At 53.1% G+C, this 21,689-nt stretch overlaps 1 protein-coding gene across 1 annotated transcript in view; it reads right to left on the bottom strand.

Moving 5' to 3' along the window:
* LOC140207205 (scavenger receptor cysteine-rich type 1 protein M130-like) overlaps nt 1–21,689 on the bottom strand; it is a 37,714-nt gene that overhangs the window by 4,976 nt on the left and 11,049 nt on the right. Inside the window, exons 4-11 of the mRNA XM_072275569.1 lie at nt 15,383–15,403; nt 13,325–13,345; nt 9,357–9,419; nt 8,468–8,776; nt 6,572–6,856; nt 5,689–6,012; nt 1,530–1,673; nt 392–454 (exon numbers count right to left, since the gene is read on the bottom strand). Of these exons, the coding sequence (XP_072131670.1) occupies nt 392–454; nt 1,530–1,673; nt 5,689–6,012; nt 6,572–6,856; nt 8,468–8,776; nt 9,357–9,419; nt 13,325–13,345; nt 15,383–15,403 (1,230 nt within the window). The remainder of the gene's footprint in view (nt 1–391; nt 455–1,529; nt 1,674–5,688; nt 6,013–6,571; nt 6,857–8,467; nt 8,777–9,356; nt 9,420–13,324; nt 13,346–15,382; nt 15,404–21,689) is intronic.

Raw genomic sequence — 21,689 nt, 5'->3', positions numbered from 1 at the left:
AGCCGCGTCCTGCCTGTCAGCCAAGGTGCGTCCTTGTCAGGTTCTGGGGTCCGAGCCAGAGGCAAGACCCAGGTTCTGCGTCCTTGTCCAGTCTCAGGCTCGGAGTCCAAGCCCTGGTTCCTAGCTCTTTTGCCCAGTCCTGTTCCGGGTTCCGGGTTTTCGTGTCCATGTCCTCGCCCTCACCCAGTGTCCTAGTCCTGTCCATAGTACTTCAGTGTCTGTGTCTAGTACTTGTGTCCGTTCCCAGCCACCGTCCCTATGACACTCTTCGAACCCCACATCTTTCCGATCACCATGTGTCGCTCTTCCCTCTCTATCTCATCTGCGCTTCCTCCCTCACACTCTGCCTCTCCAGAGCCCCTACCCCTTTCTGCACCCCACATGACCTTACCTGTGTGGGTGGTGGCTCCTGTCGGCCCGATCCACTGTCGCTGAGTCCGCTTGCGTCGGAATACTGGGTGGGAGGAGACTCGGAGTGAGTGAGACAGAGAGGGACCAGGACACACACACACACACACACACACACACACACACACACACACACACACACACACACACACATACACCACGTACTACACCCGGGTTCAATTCCCGCCGATGTGCGTTAGAGGTTTGTATGTGTTTTCCCCGGGGCCACGTGCGTTTCCTCCGGGTGTCCCGGTTTCCACCCATATGCCAAAGACGTAAAGACTAATAGGCCACATGAGTGTGATTAGATTGCGCAAGATAGATGAGTAGAAGGGGCTGTTACCGGCTCTGAATAAAAATGCCTTCAACTATTATAAACGTGCCCACGCAGACACAGAAACGGAGACGTGCAAATTCACTTAAACGTTGTCACGCAGAAACACTTCTCTCAGACCAACACATGATTGTGTTGAGACTTGATCTGCGTGTGTATGTGAGTCTGAAGGTGTGTCTGTGTGAGAGCGAAAGTGTTTCAGAATGTCAGTGTGTGCGTGACAGTAGAAATGTGTGCGTTTTTGTCAGTTAGCGAGTTTTCGATTCCCTTCGTGTGCGTATACATCAGTTTTTGCATTACCGTGTGTCGATCTGTTGGCGTGTGGGATTCTTGTAGTTGTGAGCGGGCGTGTGAGAAAATGTGTGATATGTCTGCCTGTGAGGCATATGGGTGTAACGCGAGTGTGTGTGTGTGTGTGTGTGTGTGTGTGTGTGTGTGTGTGTGTGTGTGGGTGTGTGCGTGTGATGTAAGAGTGACGTGTGTGTGCGCGCGTCGGTGATGTGTATAAGTCTGTGAGCGCATTTGTTGATGCGTGCCGAGTGCATACGTGCTTTGCCGAGCGCGTGTAGTCCGTGTGTGCGCATTAGGGATGTGCGAACGAGCGTGTGCGTTATTCGTGCTCGCGCACGCGTGATTTGCGCCTGTTTCGTGCGTGTGCATTTTTCGCGTGCGGTGCGATGCATGCTTTGCTCTAGTCTGCTGCGCGTGTTACGGGGTATGTTGCCCGTGTGCGTGTGTGTCCCCGCATGCCCGTCCCACCCCACCGCCCCCCTCTCCCCCGTCTCACCTCCGACGCCGTTGCCTCGGTAACGCTTCCAGCCCCAGGCCAGGGCGAGGAGCAGCAATACCAGGACGAGCAGCAGGATCCCGGCGGTCACCGGCCCCGTCGACCCGCTCACCACCTTTGGCTTATCGGTCGGCTTCCCTAACCCTGTCGGGGAGAAAATCACGGGGTCAGTGCCGGTCAAAACGCCGCTTCCTCCACTTGCCCCGTCCGCAGCGTACCAGATCTCAGTGGGCACAGTAGCCTGACCGCCCCGACCGCGGATGCCGGAGGTCGAGAGTTGGGGATGGGCGATAGGAGGCGAGGGGACTGGACTAAAGGAACTCAATCAGAGATGCGATGATTTAAATATTAGAATATTAATATGCAATGAATATTTATTACTTTCGCGATTTAAATACATTGAACGTGTTAAATGAAATGTACCCGAACATGCAATTAACATACACCATCCCCCATCCGCTATCCGAAGCTAGAACGTTCCTATGAAAACGTCCGAGGGGGTGAAGAAATGGAGGACAAATCTTGCGCTGTGGCCCAGAATTGAAGGGAGGTGAAAAGGACTGCAGTGACGACAGCAGATCCCACAGAGGAACAGTGACCAGACTCTAAGGGCGCGATAATACGTTGCCTCCCTGGTGCCAGGGTCAGGGGTGTCTCTGAGATCGGGTCCTCGGCATCCCCAATGGCGAGGGTGAGCAGCCGGAAGTCTTGGTGTATGTTGGCACCGATGACGTAGGTGGACAAGGTGACGAAGTCCTGAAGAGAGATTTTATGGAGCTAGGCAGAAAGCCAAGAAACAGCACCTTCAGTCTAGTAATCTCTGGAATGCTGCCTGTGCCCCACGTCAGTGAGGGTATGAACAGGATGATTTGGCAGGTGAATGCGTGGCTGAGGAACTGGTGCAAAGGGAAGGAGCGTTCAAATTTATGGATCACTGGGATCTCTTCCGGGGAAGGTACAAAATGGACGGGTTACACCTGAACCCGAGGGGGACCAATATCCTAGCGGGCTAGTTGGCTGCAGCTGTTAGGGAGGGCTTAAACTAATTCGGCAGTGGGATGGGAATCCGAGCCACAGCGCTGAGGATAGGGTAGTTTGTTTACAATCATACGTTGGGTGCAACGAGAGTGCTTGCAAGGAGAGTCTGATGATCGGGCAAAATTGCAGTCAACAGTGTAGGTTGGAATGCAAAAGACGGGCAAAATCGAAACGGGTGAATACAGGACTAAAGGGAGTTATATTTGAATGCGCACAGTATATGGAGTAGGGTAGACGAACTTGCGTCACAGTTACAGATGGGCATGTATGACGTCGTGGGCATCACAGCTGGAAGAAGATTATAGTTGGGTAGTTGGGAGCTTAACGCCCAAAGATACACATTGTATCGAAAGGACAGGCAGGTAGACAAAGGTGGTGGAGTGACTCTGTTGCTAAGACGGGAGTAGGCACGGAGCGGGAGATTCCACGAGTGAGGGAGTCTAGGCCCATCACGTCCCTTTGGAGCGGAGATGAAGAGACATTCCTTCAACTGGAAGGCGGTGAATGTGTGAAATTCATGGCCGCAAACGGCTGTGGAGGACAAGTCAGGAACATATTTAACCCTTGCGTAATGTTCGGGTCAAATTTGGCCTGTTTTCACATTTGACGGCAGTAAAAACACCCTAAATGCCATTTTTTTAACGCTGAAATTTGATGACTTTTCTTAAAGTGACCCAAAATGCACAAAAATGAAAATATTTAAACATTTTATACTTTTGTACATTGAGGCTGTTCCGAGTCAAATTTGACCCGTGTCTGTTGAAATGGATGTTAGATCTCTGAAACAATAATTAAGGATTAATCACCCATTTTTTAATATCAGATAGGCTGTTTATACATTCTAGAGAGATCCGCGGTTTAAAATTTGGTATGGACACTTGTTATGAGGGGATTCTTGCGCCGGCTCAAAATTGACCCGGATCATACTGTGAAAGTACTGAATGCGAACTGTATGTCAAGGTTTAAGCAGAGGCTGATAGGTCCTGGATTAGTCAGGAAGCCGGGGCTTACGGGGTGGTGGTGGTGGGGAACGAGGGAGGATGGGATTATTAGGGATCATAAATCAGCCACGATCAAATGACAGAAATGTCTCAATGGGTCGAACGGCTAATTCCGCTCTTATCTCTTGTGGTCTAACCTTCTGCCTGATCTTTCAGTCATTCACATGCTTATGGATATGAGTCCCGTGGCCCCCTTCAGATAAAGACTGGCTGACTGGCGGGAAGGTAAATACTGGGTAAGCAAAGAGAGGCCGATTCTGATTGGCTGTCGGCGACATGCAGTGTTCCGCAAGGGGTCGCTGTTGGGACCTGCTTCTTTCCGCACCGCACGTCAGTGAGGGAGGTGCAAAGGTTAACAGGCAGGCGGAGCTCTCAGTGAGGAAGGCAAATACAACGTTAGCATTCGCTCGGGGTGGAGTCAAACTATTCCCCTGTTAAAGTCACTTTTATTTTAAAGTTAGTTATCTGTTATGTCGCTCACGGCGACCCCTGCTTTCATCCAGGGGGGTCAGAGTGGACATGGTGGAGGATTACAAATACCTGGGGATGCGAATTGACAATAAACTGGACTGGTCAAAGAACACTGAGGCTGTCTACAAGAAGGGTCAGAGCCGTTTCTATTTCCTGAGGAGACTGAGGTCCTTTAACATCTGCCGGACGATGCTGAGGATGTTCTACGAGTCTGTGGTGGCCAGTGCTATCACGTTTGCTGTTGTGTGCTGGGGCAGCAGGCTGAGGGGAGCAGAGACCAACAGAATCAACAAACTCATTCGTAAGGCCAGTGATGTTGTGGGGATGGAACTGGACTCTCTCACGGTGGTGTCTGAAAAGAGGTTGCTGTCTAAGTTGCATGCCATCTTGGACAATGTCTCCCATCCACTACATAATGTACTGGTTGGGTACAGGAATACATTCAGCCAGAGACTCATTCCACCGAGATGCAGCACTGAGCGTCATAGGAAGTCATTCCTGCCTGTGGCCATCAAACTTTACAACTCCTCCCTTGGAGGGTCAGACACCCTGAGCCAATAGACTGGTCCTGGACTTATTTCCTGGCGTAATTTACATATTACTATTTAATTATTTATGGTGCAACTGTAACGAAACCAGTTTCCCCCGGGATCAATAAAGTATGACTATGACGATGACTACCTGACATCCAGAATTAAAAGTAATGTTTCTGGAGGAAGCGTGCAGAAAGAGGGGGGGATTGGGGAGTGTTACGGACACGGGGTGGGACGGCGGTGGTGGGGTGGTAGAGGAGGGAGGGGGGTGGCGGAGACGAGATGCCTCAAGGAGGGGTGGGATAACGGAGACGGGGAGGGGAGTAGCAGTGAGAGGGATCACGGAGCTGATCGGCTTTCGAGTAAATGGTGTACATTTGGCCTCCATCCGAGTATATATGGAGAGACTGCAACCCTCCATCTACTCTGTCCCCTACCCTTCTCCATTTCTGCATCTCCTAATACACTCGTACTTCTGTCTCTCAGTACTCCTTTACATTCACGGTGCGTGTCCTACCCTCGTACACCGGGGTCCCTCTGTCCCTCGAGACTCCCCACCATTCACGGTGCGTGTCCTACCATCGAACACTGAGGTCCCTCTGTCCCTCGACACTCTCCACCATTCACGGTGCGTGTCCTACCCTCGTACACTGAGGTCCCTCTGTCCCTCGACACTCCCCACCGTTCACGGTGCGTGTCCTATCCTCATACACTGAGGTCCCTCTGTCCCTCGACTCTCCCCACCATTCACGGTGTGTGTCCTACCCTTGTGCACCAAGGTCCCTCTGTCCCTCGACACTCCCCACCATTCACGGTGTGTATCCTACCCTCGTACACTGAGGTCCCTCTGTCCCTCGACTCTCCCCACCGTTCACGGTGTGTGCCCTACCCTCGTACGCCTTCGTCCTTCTGTTCCTCGACAGTCTCCACCGTCCACAGTGCGTGTCCTACCTTTGTAAACCGAGTTCGCCTTGTCCCTTGACACTCCCCACCATTCGCGCTCTGTGGCCTACTCTCCCACTCCGAGGACGCATTGTTCCTTGAGCCCCCCCGTGTTCGCCCCTTGAGCTCCTTCTGCCCCCCGGTGCTCCCTGTGTTCAGGAGAAGTGGACATACGTGGGCAGGTGACGTTGAGCTGCTGGAAGCTGCCGTGCTCCACCTGGATGTCCCAGACGAGAAGTCCGCCCGTCTCGGACAGGAAAGGAAATTGTCGACAACGCACGCAGCCGCTGGACCCGGTGTGGTTCTTGCCGAGGGAACCCGCTCGATTCCAGAATTCACTGTGTTCCTGACATCCGGCCTGGGAACACACCGCGTCCTGCTTCTTTTTTTCCCAGGTGTCCTGACACACGGGCCACCAGGAACCGTTGTAATACGCCTCCACCAATCCATCACACTGGGATTCACCATCCCGGAGGCGGAAGGCTGGTGAGAAGCCCTCTACGGTGGCGCGGGAAAGACAGAGAGAGAGAGAGAGAGTCAGACACAGCAAAGCTCCCTCCGCCCTCCAAAAAAAAATGCAGGTGTCAGACACAGAGTGATTCTCCTTCCGCACCGTCCCAACACACACTCCTGGGGTCAGACACAGAGTGAATCTCCCTCCGCACCGTCCCATCAGACACTCCCGGGGTCAGACACAGACTGAAACTCCCTCCACACCGTCCCGTCACACACTCCCGGGGTCAGACACAGAGTGAAGCTCCCTCCGCACCGTCCCATCACACACTCCCGGGGTCAGACACAGAGTGAAGCTCCCTCTGCACTGTCCCACTACACACTCCCGGGATCAGACACAGAGTGAATCTCCCTCCGCACCGTCCCATCACACACTCCCGGGGTCAGACACAGAGTGAAGCTCCCCCCGCACTGTCCCATCACTCAGTCCCTGGGTCAGACGCAGGGTGAAGCTCCTTCTGTACCGTCCCAGCACACACCCAGACTCAAAGAGAAGTTCCGTCCGCCCCTTCGTACGGAACTAACAGAGAAGGGATCTGCTCACCTCTGCAGGTGATGCTGTACACACTTGACTTCATGAGTTGTTCCTCGCCGAGACATTTCTCCCGATGGAGCAGGCAGTTGAGTTCTCCCAGCACCGTGACATCGGATTTCCAGGCCGAAACAGTGACACTTACGGCCCGCCCGCATCGCAATCTCTGGCACAGGCTGTCCGCTTCGGCAAGCGTGGGTCTGTCACCCCCGCCCCGCCCGGACCCCAGGTACAACACCGGCAGTGACCCCGCACAGTGGCCAGGACTGGGATCCAGTCGGGAGTAAGTGTGGGCACCTGGAGGCAGAGAGAGATAGATAGATAGATAGATAGATAGATAGATAGAGAGAGAGAGAGAGAGAGAGAGAGAGAGAGAGAGAGAGAGAGAGAGAGACAGAGAGAGAGAGAGACAGAGAAAGAAAGAAGGGAGACAGCGGGTAGAGGTGGGAGAGAGAGGGGAGGGAGGGGGTAGAGAGAGAAAGGGGGAGGGAGGGTGAAATAAGGGGAGAGGGGGGAGAGAGTGGGGGAGAGAGAGAAAGGGGGGAGGGAGGGTGAAATAGGGGGAGAGAGAGAAAGGGGGGAGGGAGGGTGAAATAAGGGGAGAGAAGGGGGAGAGGGAGGGGGGGAGAGAGGGGGGAGAGAGAGGGGGAGGGAGGGAGAAACAGGGGGATAGAGGGGGAGAGAGGGAGAAAGAGGGGGATAGAGACGGAGAGAGACACAGAGAGAAAGAGGGGGAGAGAGAGATGAAGAGCGGCAGAGAGAGAAAGAGAGGGAGAGAGACAGAGAGAAAGAGGGAGAGAGAGCGGGTAGGGGGAAAGAGAGGGGAGGGAGGGAGAAAGAGGGAGATAGAGAGGGGGAGAGAGGGGGAGAGAGACAGAGAGAGAAATAGAGGGCGAGAGCGGGTAGACGGGGGAGAGAGAGGGGAGGGAGGGAGAAAGAGGGGGGATAGAGAGGGGGTAGAGAAAGGGGGGAGGGAGGACGAAATAGGGGATGGGGATTGGGGATGGGGACAGGAGCAGAGATTTCGGAGAAGGAAGGAAGAGGAGGTAGAAGACAGGAGAACGGGGTTGAGAGGGAAAATTAATCAGCCATGATCGACCGTCGGAGCCAACTCATGTGTCTGCTCATGTGCCTCATGGATTTGTCGGCGAGGGAGGTGTGAGACTGAGGGCCGCGGGAATAGCGGGGGTGGGGTGGTGGTGAAAGAGGTTGACGGGGGAGAGATGAGCAGAGAGAAGGGGGAAAGGGGGAGAGAGGGTTGGGAAGGGAAAGTAGGGAGAGCGGGGGAAGAGATATAGAGTTCGGAGGAGAAGGAGGGAGGGAGAGAGGGAAGAGAAGGTAAGAGATAGGGAGTGCAGAAGGGTGGAGAGAGAGGGGAGACGGATAAAGCGGGGTAGAGCAGGGAGAAAGGGCAGAGAGGGTGGATATAGAAGGTGGGGGAGGAGGGAGAAGGGTGAAAGAAGGGGAAAAGATGGAGAGAGAGGGGACAGATGGGGAGATCGGAAAGAGGAGGGGAGCGAGGCGAGAGAAGGGAGAGGAGGTAAGAAACGGCGAGAGCAGGGGAGAAGGTGAAGAGGGAGGGTCAGGAGGGAGATAAGGAGAAGGAGGTGAGGGATGAGGAGGGAGGGATTGTCAGCCACAGTGCAGAGGGAGGAAAGGGAGGCGTTGTGGGCGGTCGGAGTGAGAGACAGTGCGGGAGGGCAGGGGTAGTGAAGTCGGGCTGAGAGTGATCGTCAAAAACCTGCATTGTTGGACAGGCGAGGCAGGGGTGTGAGTGAGGGACCCGAGGGGATGGGGGTGGGGGGTGGGGGTGCGATTGAGAGGGAGGGGATGTGCGGCAGACGGTACTGGAAGTGGCGGGTGACGAAACGCGTCCTGTATTTCTGCACCCTGCCGTTTAACTCCTACCCTGGCAGACAATCCCCAGGGAGTCACTCTGGCGTCCCCGCTCCGTGACCTTCATACAGTCTTGCAGCCTGGTGTGATTCCACCAGCAGTCCAGAAGATAACCCCAGACCGGCCACAGTCTCCTCCCCAAGGGAGGCCCTGAGAGCATTCTCAACATTCGGCCGCAGCCCAGCCCTTGACACACCAAGTCGGACTCGGCGACGGATGACGCTGTTAGCCCCAGGGTCACGACTGACCGGTTTCTGAGGCGGAGCTCGACCCACCCAGAGCAGGGGGTGGACCCTCCCTCCAGGGCGACACTCTCGATCTCTGGAAGATACAGACAGGAGTTACTTGCAAAGCTTTGGCGTGACGGAATCCAGCGCCCACCGCCTCTACTGCCCGTCTCCGTGACCCCTTCCCTCCCCGACACCTCTCAACATCCCCGTCACACCCACCCTCCACTGCGCGCCTGCCCAACTCAGTGAATCCCTCCCTCCCCAGTGTCTCTCCTCGTCTCCAGAATCCCCTCCCTCCCGTGCGTCCCTCCCCGTCTAAATAATCCCCTCCCTCCCGTGGGTCCTTCCCCGTCTCCATGACCCCCTCCCTCCTGTGCGTCCCTCCCCGTCTCCATAATCCTTACCCTCTCGTGTGTCCCTCCCAGTCTCCATGACCCCCTCCCTCCGCTACGCACTTCCCCAACAGCGACACCCTCCACCCCTCCTAATTCCGTGCTCCCGCTACCCCTGTCCGTTTGTCGCTCTCCGTGAGACTGGAAACTCCACCCGGTGCAACCCTGGGACATATCGATGGTGTGTGTGTGTGTGTGTGTGTGTGTGTGTGTGTGTGTGTGTGTGTGTGTGTGTGTGTGTGTGTGTGTGTGTCCAAGAAAGGAGGAGATTGGACTCACCATCCGCCGGTGTAGGCTTCACATTCTTAAACTTGTCGAGGTCTGGACAATCCGTTCTGTTATCTGAAAAAAATCAGCGTTAATCAGGGATGGAAGCGATTCATGACAATAAACCATAACAAACAGCGAGATGTACGGGCACCGGAATACGAACGAAGAGGGAGGTCAGTGTGGAGGTGTAATGAGCCCTCAGGGCCTGTGCGGGGCGCTGCAGAGCGTTTGGCTCAGCGGTTTCCGGAGCGCCTTCGTTGAGGTTTAGCCTGCAGCGTTAATTGTTAACCTTGTTAAGTTTATTTCAACAGGCCCGGGGATTCTGGATCACGTGTTATTGAGGCGGATGCTCCTTGCTACTGATCATGGGTCCGCGGTTGTCTCTCCGATGTTCTGTTGAAGTGTCTATGTATAAACACTGGCTGCCGCCTCTAAAATGGGGAGTCTCTCTTTCCTCCGCACTTGGGTTCCATCCGTTCCAGTGTTCACTGTCAGAGTCTGTGCCTGCATTTGTCTGTGTGTGCTCTATGTGAGAGAGAATGACAGGCAGACCTCACGCGAGCGAGGGTGTATGTGCCTGTGTCTGTGTGTTTGTGTTTGTGTGTGTATGTGTGTGTGTGTGTGTGTGTGTGTGTGTCTGTGTGTGTATGTGTGTGTGTGTGTGTGTGTGCGTGTGTGTGTGTGTGTGTGTGAGAGAGAGAGAGAGTGACAATGCATGGGTAGGAATGTACTGAATGTCATACCTACTGCCTGCGTGCGTGAGAGAGAGACAGAGTATGTGTGTGACAAAGTTATGTGTGAGAGACAGAAGTTGTGTGTGACAGTAAAACGTGTGTGAGAGAGAGACTGAGGTGAGAGAGAGAGAAGAGAGAGGTGTGTGGATGTATGAGAGGGAGACGTGTTTGTGTGTGCCAGAGGAACCGTGGGTGAGCGCCAGAGAGATGTAAACGTGTGTATGTGTGAGAGAAAGAGAGAGAGAGAGAGAGATAGGTTTGAACGTGAGAGGGAGAGGATTGTGTGTGAGCAGGAGAGGTGTCTGTGCCAGAGAGCAAAATGCGTGACAGAGAGAGAGGGAGAGAGGAGTGTGTGTGAGGTGTATGCGAGGGAAATGTCTGTGTGTGATGGCGTGCGTGTGTGAGAGTGTGTAAGTTCGATAGAGTGTGAGAGAGTGTGCGTGTGAGTGTGTGTGTGAGAGAGAGTATGTGCGTGAAAGAGTGTGTGAGAGAGTATGTGTGTGTGAGAGTGTGAAGGTGTGCGAGGGTGCGTGAGAGAGTTGTGTGAGAGAATGTGTGAGAGAGTTGTGTGAAAGAGAGTGTGTGAGAGAGTGTGTGTGTGAGGGAGTGTGTGTGCGAGAGACTGCGTGTAAAAGAGTGAATCAACCAGTTGCTAAGTTAGCCGAATATTTCCAACCCGCCCGCTCTCCATCCCACACGCGAACGCACACTCCCTCACCAGGTAATATTTTCTTTCCGGAGAGTTCCTGCCCGTGCTGTCACCCTCGCACTGAACTGTGTTCACCACCTTTCAGCCCGGGACATTGATCGATCATCCTCCCCCCGCCCCCACGTCTCAAGGAGTGGGTGGAATCGAGACGTCGTTTGACGCTGGGAATTCGGTGGAATGCACGATGCAGAGAAAGCATGAGTGAAAGTGGGTGGACGAGCAAGAGCGATGATTTCAATTCACCCACGCACACATGTGTGTGCACGAATTTTCTCTCTCTCTCTCTCACACACACACACACACGCACACACACACGCACACACACACGCACACACACACACAAGTTCGAGATGCAAGAAAGGGAAAGGACTTACGGAGGCTTCAAAAAGAGTTCTCGTTCCGTCACCAGAGTCAAGCTGTGACTGCCGCAGAGTGAAGCGCCCTCTACGTCATCCGTCCCGTCACACACTCCCGGAGATCCCACACAGAGTGGAAATCACTCTGCACCGTCTCATCACACACGCCCGGGGATCAGGCACAGAGAGAAGCTGCCTCTGTACCGACCCGTCAACCACTCCCAAGGTCAGAGGCAGGGAAAGTAATCCTCCCCATCATCCCATCTCACAAATCCCGAGGTCAGGTACACAATGAAGCTCCTTCCACACAGTCCCGTCACAAACTCCCTGGGTCAGGCACACAGTGAAGCTATCTCCGCACTGTCCAACCACAAACTCCCTGCATCAGACACACAGTGAAGCTCTCTACGCACCGTCCCACAGTAAACTCCCTGGGCAGACACATAGTGAAGCTCTCTCCACACCGGTCCACTGCAAATTCAGTGGGTCAGGCACAGAGTGATACTCTCACCGCACTGTCCCACCATAAACTCCCTGGGTCAGACACACAGTGAAGCTCTCTACGCACCGTCCAACGGTAAACTCGCTGGGTCAGACACAGAGTGAATCTCTGTCTGTAAAATCCCACCACAAACTTCTGGGTTATACACACAGTGAAACTCTCTCCGCACCGTCCCACCATAAACTCCCCGGGTTAGACTCAGAGCGAAACTCTCTCTGCACCATCCCATCACACATTCCCGGGGTCAGACACAGAGTGAAGCTCCCTCCACACCGTCCCATCACACACTCCCGGGGTCAGACACACAGTGAAACACCCTCCGCACCATCCCATCACACACTCCCGGGGTCAGACACCAAGTGAAACTCCCTCCGCACCGTCCCATCGCACACTCCCGGGGACAGGCACAGAGTGAAACTCCCTCCGCACCGTCCCATCACACACTCCCGGGGTCAGACACAGAGTGAATCTCCCTCCACACCGTCGCACCACAAATTCCCTGGGTCAGACACAGAGTGATGCTCCCTCCGCACCGTCCCATCACAAATTCCCTGGGTCAGACACAGAGTGAAGCTCCCTCCGCACCGTCCCTTCACACACTCCCGGGGTCAGACACAGAGTGAAACTCCCTCCGCACCGTCCCATCACAAATTCCCTGGGTCAGACATAGAGTGAAACTCTCTCCGCACCGTCCCATCACAGACTCCCGGGGTCAGACACAGAGTGAAACTCCCTCCGCACCGTCCCATCACAAATTCCCTGGGTGAGACACAGAGTGAAGCTCTGTCTGCAAAATCTCACCACAGACCTCTGGGTCAGACACACAGTGAAGCTTTCTCCGCACCGTCCCACCGTACAGTCCCTGAGTTAGACACAGAGCGAAACTCTTTCCGCACCGTCGCACCAGAAAATCCCTGGGTCATACACACTGAAACTCCCTCCGCACCGTCCTACCACAAACTCCCTGGGTTAGACACAGAGCGAAACCCTCTCCGCGCCGTCCCATCACAAACTCCCTGGGTCAGACACACAGTGAATCTCTGTCTGTAAAATCCCACCACAAACCTTTGGGTCAGACGCAGAGTGAAACTCTCTCCGCACCGTCCCACCGTAAACTCCCTGGGTTAGACACACAGTGACGCTCTCTCCGCACCGTTCCACTGCAAACTCCCCTGGTTAGACACAGAGCGAAACTCCCTCTGCACCGTCCCACTACAAACTCACTGGGTTAGACAGAGTGAAACTCTCTCCCTCTCTGTACTGTCCCATCACACACAAACATACACATACACACACACACACACACACACACACACACACACACACACACAAAACTGGGGTCAGACAGGGAATGAAGCGCCTTCTGCCCCATCCCATCAGAAACTGCCGGGATCAGATGCACAGTGAAACCCTCTCCACACCGTCCCGTCACACACCCCCGGTTGCAGACGGCAGAGGGAATCTCCCTCTACACCATCCCATCACCTCTACAGTTTAGACCTGTTCGAAGGTCCCGGCCATCCCTGGAGACCGTCCACCAGGAACGTTCTGGCAGTGGGGAGGACGGAGAGAGCCGTGAGCAAGGTTCTGGAAAGGTGCGAGAAGCTGGGAGGGAGATGGTTCTGGAAGGGAGACATTCCGGATTGTGGAATTGGGGAGACTGTGTAGATACTAACTTGAATTGGTCGTCGCGGGTCCTGAAAGAGAGGAACATGGACACGAGTTAGGATTTCCGGAGATCGCAACGATCGCAGTCACAGAGTCCCGCAGCATGAATACAGGCCCAACCTGCCCGTCCCAGCCAAGGGCCCCATCTGTAATACTCAGCAGGCTAGGCAGCATCTATGGAAAAAAGGGCCTGCTGAAGGGTCTCGGCCCGAAACGTCCACTGTGTACCCTTTTCCATAGATGCCGCCTAGCCTGCTGAGTTCCTCCCGCACCTTGTATGTGCGTTCCTTTGGACTGCCAGCAGGTTGCCTTTTTCCCTGAGATTCCCATAATGCGGCTCCCATTTGCGCACGTTTGCCCCTCCCCCCCGCAATAAGTCCTTCCTGCCCGCCTACCTGCCCGAGTGTGTTTGTCAACGTTGCCTCAGCCGCTTCCTCTGGCAACTAGTTCCATGTGCCGACCACCCTCGGGGTGCGGGGCTTGCGTCACCGGACCCTATTGAATCTCTCCGCGCTCAGCCTAACCCTGTGCTCGCTGGGTCTTGATCCCCCCCAAGCCTGGGCGGGAAGGGTTGGGGGTGGGGGAAAAGACTGGGCGCGCCCACCCTCACGGTTTAAGACTCTTCTGCAAGGTCGTCCCGACGCCTCACGGACTAAAGCCCCGACCTGCCCAAGCTCTCTCTCCATAACTCAGCAGCTGGAATCCCGGCCGCAGCCTCGCTCTGCAACCTTTCCAGCCGAATGGAAGGCCATAAGACATAGGAGCATGATTAAGCCAGTCGGACCATGATGTCTACTCCGCCATCCAGTCACGGATGGTTCATTATCCCTGTCTTTCCCACTCTCCTGCCTTCTCCCCGTAACCTTGGACGCCCCTACTCAGCCAGGACCTATCAACCTCCACCTGAAATGCACCAAACTGCCGTCTGAGGCAATGACTCACCACCCTCTGTCAAAATAAATCCCTCTTCAGCTCCGCTCGAAAGGAACGCCCCTCTATTCGGAGGCTGTGCCCTGTGGTCCTATACAGTATTGTCGGGAAAGGGCTTACGGAGGCTTCAAAAAGAGTTCTCGTTTCGCCACCAGAGTCAAACTGTGATAGACGCAGAGTGAAGCGCCCTTCACGTCATCCGTCCCATCACACACTCCCGGAGATCCCACAGAGAGTGGAGATCACTCTGCACCGTCCCATCACACACTCCCGGAGATCCCACAGAGAGTGGAGATCACTCTTCACCGTCCCATCACACACTCCCGGAGATCCCACAGAGAGTGGAGATCACTCTGCACCGTCCCATCACACACGCTCGGGGATCAGGCGCAGGGAGAAGCTGGCTCTGCACCGACCCATCACGCACTCCCAAGGTCAGGGGCAGGGAGTGTAATCCTCCCCATCATCCCATCTCACAAATCCCGAGGGCAGGTACACAATGAAGCTCCAGTCACACAGTCCCGTCACAAACTCCCTGGGTCAGGTCCACAATGAAGCTCACTACACACCGTTCCACCGTAAACTCCCTGGGTCAGACACAGAGTGAAGCTCTGCCTGTAAAATCCCACCACAAACTTCTGGGTCAGACACACAGTGAAGCTCTCTCTGCGCCGTACCACTACAAATTCACTGGCTCAGAAACATAACGAAACTCTGTCCTCTCTGTACTGTCCCATCATACACAGACACACACACACACACACACACACACACACACACACACACACACACAACTGGGGTCAGACACGGAATGCAGCTCCTTCTGCACCATTCCATCAGAAACTGCCGGGGTCAGATGCACAGTGAAACTCTCTCCACACCGTCCCGTCACACACCCCCGGTTGCAGACGACAGGGGGAAGCCCCCTCTACACCATCCCATCACCTCTACAGTTTAGACCTGTTCGAAGCTCCCAGCCTTCCCTGGAGACCGTCCACCAGGAACGTTCTGGCAGTGGGGAGGACGGAGAGAGCCGTGAGCAAGGTTCTGGAAAGGTGCGAGAAACTGGGAGGAAGATGGTTCGGGAAGGGAGACATTCCGGATTGTGGAGCTGGGGAGACTGTGTAGATACTAACTTGAATTGGTCGTCGCGGGTCCTGAAAGAGAGGAACATGGACACGAGTTAGGATTTCCGGAGATCGCAACGATCGCAGTCACAGAGTCCCGCAGCATGAATACAGGCCCAACCTGCCCGTCCCAGCCAAGGGCCCCATCTGTAATACTCAGCAGGCTAGGCAGCATCTACGGAAAAAAGGGCCTGCGGAAGGGTCTCAGCCCGAAACGTCAACTATGTACCCTTTTCCATAGATGCCGCCTAGCCTGCTGAGTTCCTCCCGCACCTTGTATGTGCGTTCCTTTGGACTGCCAGCAGGTTGCCTTTTCCCTGAGATTCCCATAATGCGGCTCCCATTTGCGCACGTTTGCCCCTCCCCCCCCGCAATAAGTCCTTCCTGCCCGCCTACCTGCCCGAGTGTGTTTGTCAACGTTGCCTCAGCCGCTTCCTCTGGCAACTAGTTCCATGTGCCGACCACCCTCGGGGTGCGGGGCTTGCGTCACCGGACCCTATTGAATCTCTCCGCGCTCAGCCTAACCCTGTGCCCGCTGGGTCTTGATCCCCCCAACCCTGGGCGGGGAGGGCGGAGGGTGGTGGGGTGGGGGTGGGGGTAAAGACTGGGCGCGCCCACCCTTGCGGTTTTAGACTCTCCTACAAGGTCGTCCCGACGCCTCACGGACTAAAGCCCCGACCTGCCCAAGCTCTCTCTCCGTAACTCAGCAGCTGGAATCCCGGCCGCAGTCTCGCTCTGCACCCTTTCCAGCCGAATGGAAGGCCGTAAGACACGGGAGCATGACTAAGTCAGTCGGACCCTGAACTCTGCTCCGCCGTCCCATCATGGATGCTTTATTAACCCTCTCACTCCACACTCCTGCCTTCTCCCCGTAACCCTAGACGCCCCGACTCAGCAAGGACCTATCAAACCTCCACCTGAAATGCTCCCAAGGTCCGTCTGAGGCAACGACTCACCACCCTCTGGCAGAATAAATCCCTCCTCAGCTCCGCTGTAAAGGGACGCCCTTCTATTGGGAGGCTGTGCCCTGTGGTCCTATACAGTACTGCCAGAAGCATGCTCTCCATATCCAGTCCATCTGCGCCTTTTAGTTATTGAGAGGTTTCAGTGAGATCTCACCCACCACCCCTCCCTCCACCAACTCAGGTACCTAAACTCCAGCAAGTACAGGCCAAACTTCCACATCGGCTAACCCTTTCATTCTCGGACTCCTTTCATTATTTTCGTGAACCTCTCCAGGGCTCTCGGCCATGCCAGCACATCCTTTCTTGGGATAAGAGAACCCCCCCCCCCCCCAAAGCCGCTCACAGTGCTCCAAGTGTGGTCTAACCACTGCCTTACAAGCCTCGTCATGACCTCCTGACTTTGATGTCCGAGTCCGCTGGAAATGAATGCCGACATCTCAATTTGTCATCCTCGCCAGCGTCTCAGCCTGCAAGCTAGCCTTCGGGGAATCCGCACCGGGATTCCCCTTTGCAGCCCCCTCCCACTTCCCCATCCCACCACCCATCTCCATCGCCCGCAAAAGCCTGGCCACAACTCCATCGGCTCCCTCGTGTGACGTCACACGCGACGTCACAACAAGCGGACGCAGCACCAGCCCCAGCAGCACCACTCAATAGACAGTAGACAATAGGTGCAGGAGTAGGCCATTCGGTCCTTCCAGACAGCACCACCATTCACTGTGATCATGGCTGATCATCCACAATCAGTACCCCGTTCCTGCCTTCTCCCCATATCCCTTGACTCAGCTATCTTTAAGAGCTCTATCTAACTCTTTCTTGAAAGCATCCAGAGAATTGGCCTCCACCGCCTTCTGAGGCAGAACATTCCACAGAGCCACAACCCTCTGTGTGAAAAAGTTTTCCCTCAGCTCCGTTCTAAGTGGCCTACCCCTTATTCTTAAACTGTGGCCTCTGGTTCTGGACTCGCCCAACATCGGGAACATGTTTCCTGCCTCTAGCGTGTCCAATCCCTTAATAATCTTATATGTTTCAATCATATTCCCTTTCATCCTTCTAAATTCCAGTCTATACAAGCCCAGCCGCTCCAATCCTTCAACATATGACAGTCCCGCCATCCCAGGAATTAACCTCGTGAACCTACGCTGCACTCCCTCAATAGCAAGAATGTCCTTCCTCAAATTTGGAGACCAAAACTGCACACAGTACTCCAGGTGTGGTCTCACTCGGGCCCTGTACAGCTGCAGAATGACCTCTTTGCTCCAAAACTCAACTCCCCTTGTTATGAAGGCCAGCATGCCATTAGCTTTCTTCACTGCCTGCTGTACCTGCATGCTTACTTTCAGTGACTGATGAACAAGGACACCTAGATCTCGTTGTACTTCCTCTTTTCCGAACTTGACACCATTCAGATAGTAATCTGCCTTCCCGTTCTTGCCACCAAAGTGGATAACCTCATATTTATCCATTTAAACTGCATCTGCCCACTCACCCAACCGTCCAAGTCACCCTGCATTCTCATAACATCCTCCTCACATTTCACACTGCCACCTAGTTTTGCTTCATCTGCAAATTTGCTAATGTTACTTTTAATCCCTTCATCTAAATCATTAATGTATATTGTAAATAGCTGCGGTCCCAGCACCGAGGCTTGCGGTACCCCACTAGTTACTGCCTGCCGTTCTGAAAAGGGGACCCATTAATCCCTACTCTTTGTTTCCTGTCTGCCAACCAATTTCCACTCGCCACTGGCACCCATCCAGAAAATTCCCCTTCTCTTCCCACTACTGCCGGTCAGCCAACCCCTGCTCGTGTCCTTCCTGCCAAGCCTTGTTCAGCAGCCTCGTGGGCCCTCCTGGAGCAGGACGACCAAACCCGAACACAATGCTCCAAGTGCGGGTCTTGCACCACGTTATTCTGACTTGAGATTGTTTTAACTTGCTCTAGCTCAATGCACGGCGAGATGATCTGATCTCAATGAACAGCAAGCAGGACAAACCTCTCAGTCGATCTCAGACCGCGTGACAACAATCAGCCAATTCCCATTCCATCTCCAGAACCCAGCCCCCTGACCGCTGAAGAGCAGCCTGCCATACTCCCTTTGACCTTTGACACCACTTCCGGGGGAGCCATGCGCCTGCACCCCAAGGTCCCTCTGGGCTACAGCAGTCCCAGGTCCTAGTCGTTCACCGCTAAAGTGATGGCATCGCTTTAGCACAGAGATGAGGAGGGATTGCTCTCGCCGGAGGGCGGCGGATATGTGGATTTCATCAGCCACAGACAGCCGTGGAGGCCACGTCAGTAGGTAAATTTAAAACGGAGCCCGATAGAGTCTTTTTCAGTCAGGACATCAAGCGCATAAAAGCCAAGGAAAGGGCACATAAGAAAGCAAATGTGAGCGAGAAGTGGAATGATCGGGAAGCTTCGAAAATCCAACATTAGGCAATAATAAAAAAAAACTATAAGGAGGTTTTCAAAGCTTGCAGAGGTATTTAGGCCTGTTAGAAGAGTGGGCTGAAAGATGGCAGATGGAGTTTAATGCTGAAAAATGTGAGGTGCTACGTTTTGGTAGGACATACATGGTAAATGGTAGGGCATTGAAGAATGCAGTAGAACAGAGGGATCCAGAAATAATGGTGCATAGTTCCCTGAAGGTGGAATCTCATGTGGATAGGGTGGTGAAGAAGGCTTTTGGCATGCTGGCCTTTATTGATAAGAGCATTGAGTATAGGTGTTGGGATGTAATGTTGAAATTGTATAAGGCATTGGTAAGGCCAAATTTGGAGTATTGTGTACAGTTCTGGTCACCGAATGATAGGAAAGATGTCAACAAAATTGAGACAGTACAGAGAATGTTTACTAAAATGTTGCCTGGGTTTCATCTCCTAAGTTACAGAGAAAGGTTGAACAAGTTAGGTCTTTATTCTTTGGAGCATAGAAGGTTGAGGGGGGACTTGATAGAAGTGTTTGAAATTATGAGGGGGATTGATAGAGTTGACGTGGATAGGCTTTTTCCATTGAGAGTGGGGGAGATTCAAACAAGAGGACATGAGTTGAGAGTGAAAGGGCAAAAGTTTAGGGGTAACATGAGGGGGAACTTCTTTACTCAGAGAGTGGTAGCTGTGTGGAACCAGCTTCCAGCAGAAGTAGTTGAGGCAGGTTCGATGTTGTCGTTTGAAGTTAAATTGGGTAGATATATGGACAGGAAAGGAATGGAGGGTTATGGGCTGAGTGCAGGTCGGTGGGACTAGGTCAGAGTAAGAGTTCGGCATGGACTAGAAGGGCCGAGATGGCCTGTTTCCGTGCTGTAATTGTTATATGGTTATATGTTACATGGTTATAAGAAGGAAAAAGATGAAGTATGAGGGCAGACTAGCCAGCAATATAAAGCAGGATACAAAAAGTTTTTTTTTCAGTTATATGAAGAGTAAATGGGAGGTGAGAGTTGATATTGTCCCGTATCGGACCGCAAAGTACTACAGCGTGTGGTGAAAACTGCCCAGCGGATTATCGGCACCTAATTGCCCTCCATAAACGCTGCCTGGGCAGGGTGAAAAGCATTATCAAGGATGCATCTCACCCTAACCATGGACTTTTTACTCTCCTCCCATCCGGTAGGCGCTACAGGGGCCTCCGTTCCCGCACCAGCAGGCACAGGAACAGCTTCTTCCCTGAGGCTGTGACCCTGCTGAACCTCACATCACAGCACTAAGCAATATTGCACCCGTATTGTACTGTCTCAGTATTTTTATATTTGTGTGCTGTAGCACTTACTTTTTATTCGCAGTTAATTTGTAAATAACACTATGCTTTGTATTTCTGGTCAGATGCTAAATGCATTTCATTGACTTTGTATCTGTACTCGGCACAATGACAATAAAGTTGAATCTAATCTAATCTGATCTAATATTGGTCCATTGGAAAATAATGCCGCTGAGGTAGTAATGGGGGACAAAGAAATGGCAGATGAACTTAATGGGTACTTTGCATCTGTCTTCACTGTGGAAGACACCAGCAGTGTGCTGGAGTTCCGTGACTGTCAGGGAGCAGGAGCGAGTGCCATTGCTATCACAAAGGAAAAGTGCAAGGCAAACTCAAAGTCTTAAGGTGAATAAATCATCCGGACCAGATGTACGAAATCTCAGAATTCCGCGAGAGGCTGCTGAAGAGACAATGGATTCATTGGTCATGATCTTTCAAGAATCACTTGATTCTGGCATGGTCCCGGAGGACTGGAAGATTGCAAATGTCACTCCGCTCTTTAAGAAGGAAGGAAGACGAAAGAAAGGAAATTATAGGCCAGTTAGCCTAACCTCAGCGGTTGGGAAAGTGTTGGAGTCCATTATTGAGGATGAGGTTTCAGGGTAATTGGAGGATGATAATAAAATACTCAAAATCACCATGGTTTCTGTAAAAAGAAATCTTGCCTGACAAATCTGTTAGAGTTCTTCAAGGAAGCAACACGCAGGGTGGACAAAGGAGAGGCGGTAGATGTCATTTACTGGGATTTTCCGAAGGCGTTTGATAAGGTGCCGCACATGAGGCTGCTGAACAAGGTAAAATCCTATGGCGATACAGGAAAGACACTGGCATGGATAGCAGAATGGCTGACAGGCAGGAGGCAGCGAGTGGGAATAAAGGGGACCTTTTCAGGTTGGCTGCCAGTGACTAGTGATGTTCCTCAGGAGTCAGTATTGAAACAGCTACTTCTCACGTTGTTTGTCAGTGATTTAGATAATGGAGTTGACGGCATTGTGGCGAAGTTTGCTGATGATACGAAAATAGGCGGAGGGGTAGGTAGTGCTGAGGAAGCAATGTGATTGCAGCAAGAATTAGACATATTGGGCAAAAAAAGTGGCAAATGGAATACAGTGTTGGAAAATGCATGATAGTGCATTTTGGTAAAAGGAACAGCAGTGCAGACTAATATCTAAACGGGAAGAAGGTTCAAACATCAGAGGTGCAGAGGGACTCAGGAGTCCTCATGCAAGACTCCCAGAACGTTAATTTACAGGTTGAGTCTGCGGTAAAGAAATACAATATTGGCATTTATTTCAATAGGAATAGAATATAAAAGCAAGAAAATAATGCTTAGTCTTTATAAGACACCAGTCAGGGTACACTTGGAGTATTGTCAACAGTTTTGGACCCCATATCTCAGAAAGGATATGTTGTCATTGGAGAGAGTCCAGAGGAGGCTCATGAGGATGATTCCAGGAATGAAGGGGTTAACATATGAGGAGCGTTTGGCAGCTTTTGGCCCGATCTCGCTGGAATTTAGAAGAATGCGGGGGGGGGGGGGTGCGATCTCATTGAAACCCACCAAATGTTGAAAGGACTAGATAGGGTGGGCG

Source organism: Mobula birostris, chromosome 13, assembly GCF_030028105.1.
Source record: "Mobula birostris isolate sMobBir1 chromosome 13, sMobBir1.hap1, whole genome shotgun sequence".
Lineage (NCBI taxonomy): Eukaryota > Metazoa > Chordata > Chondrichthyes > Myliobatiformes > Myliobatidae > Mobula > Mobula birostris.
Note: the sequence above shows the minus strand (reverse complement) of the source record. Positions and strands in the feature narration are given on the sequence as shown.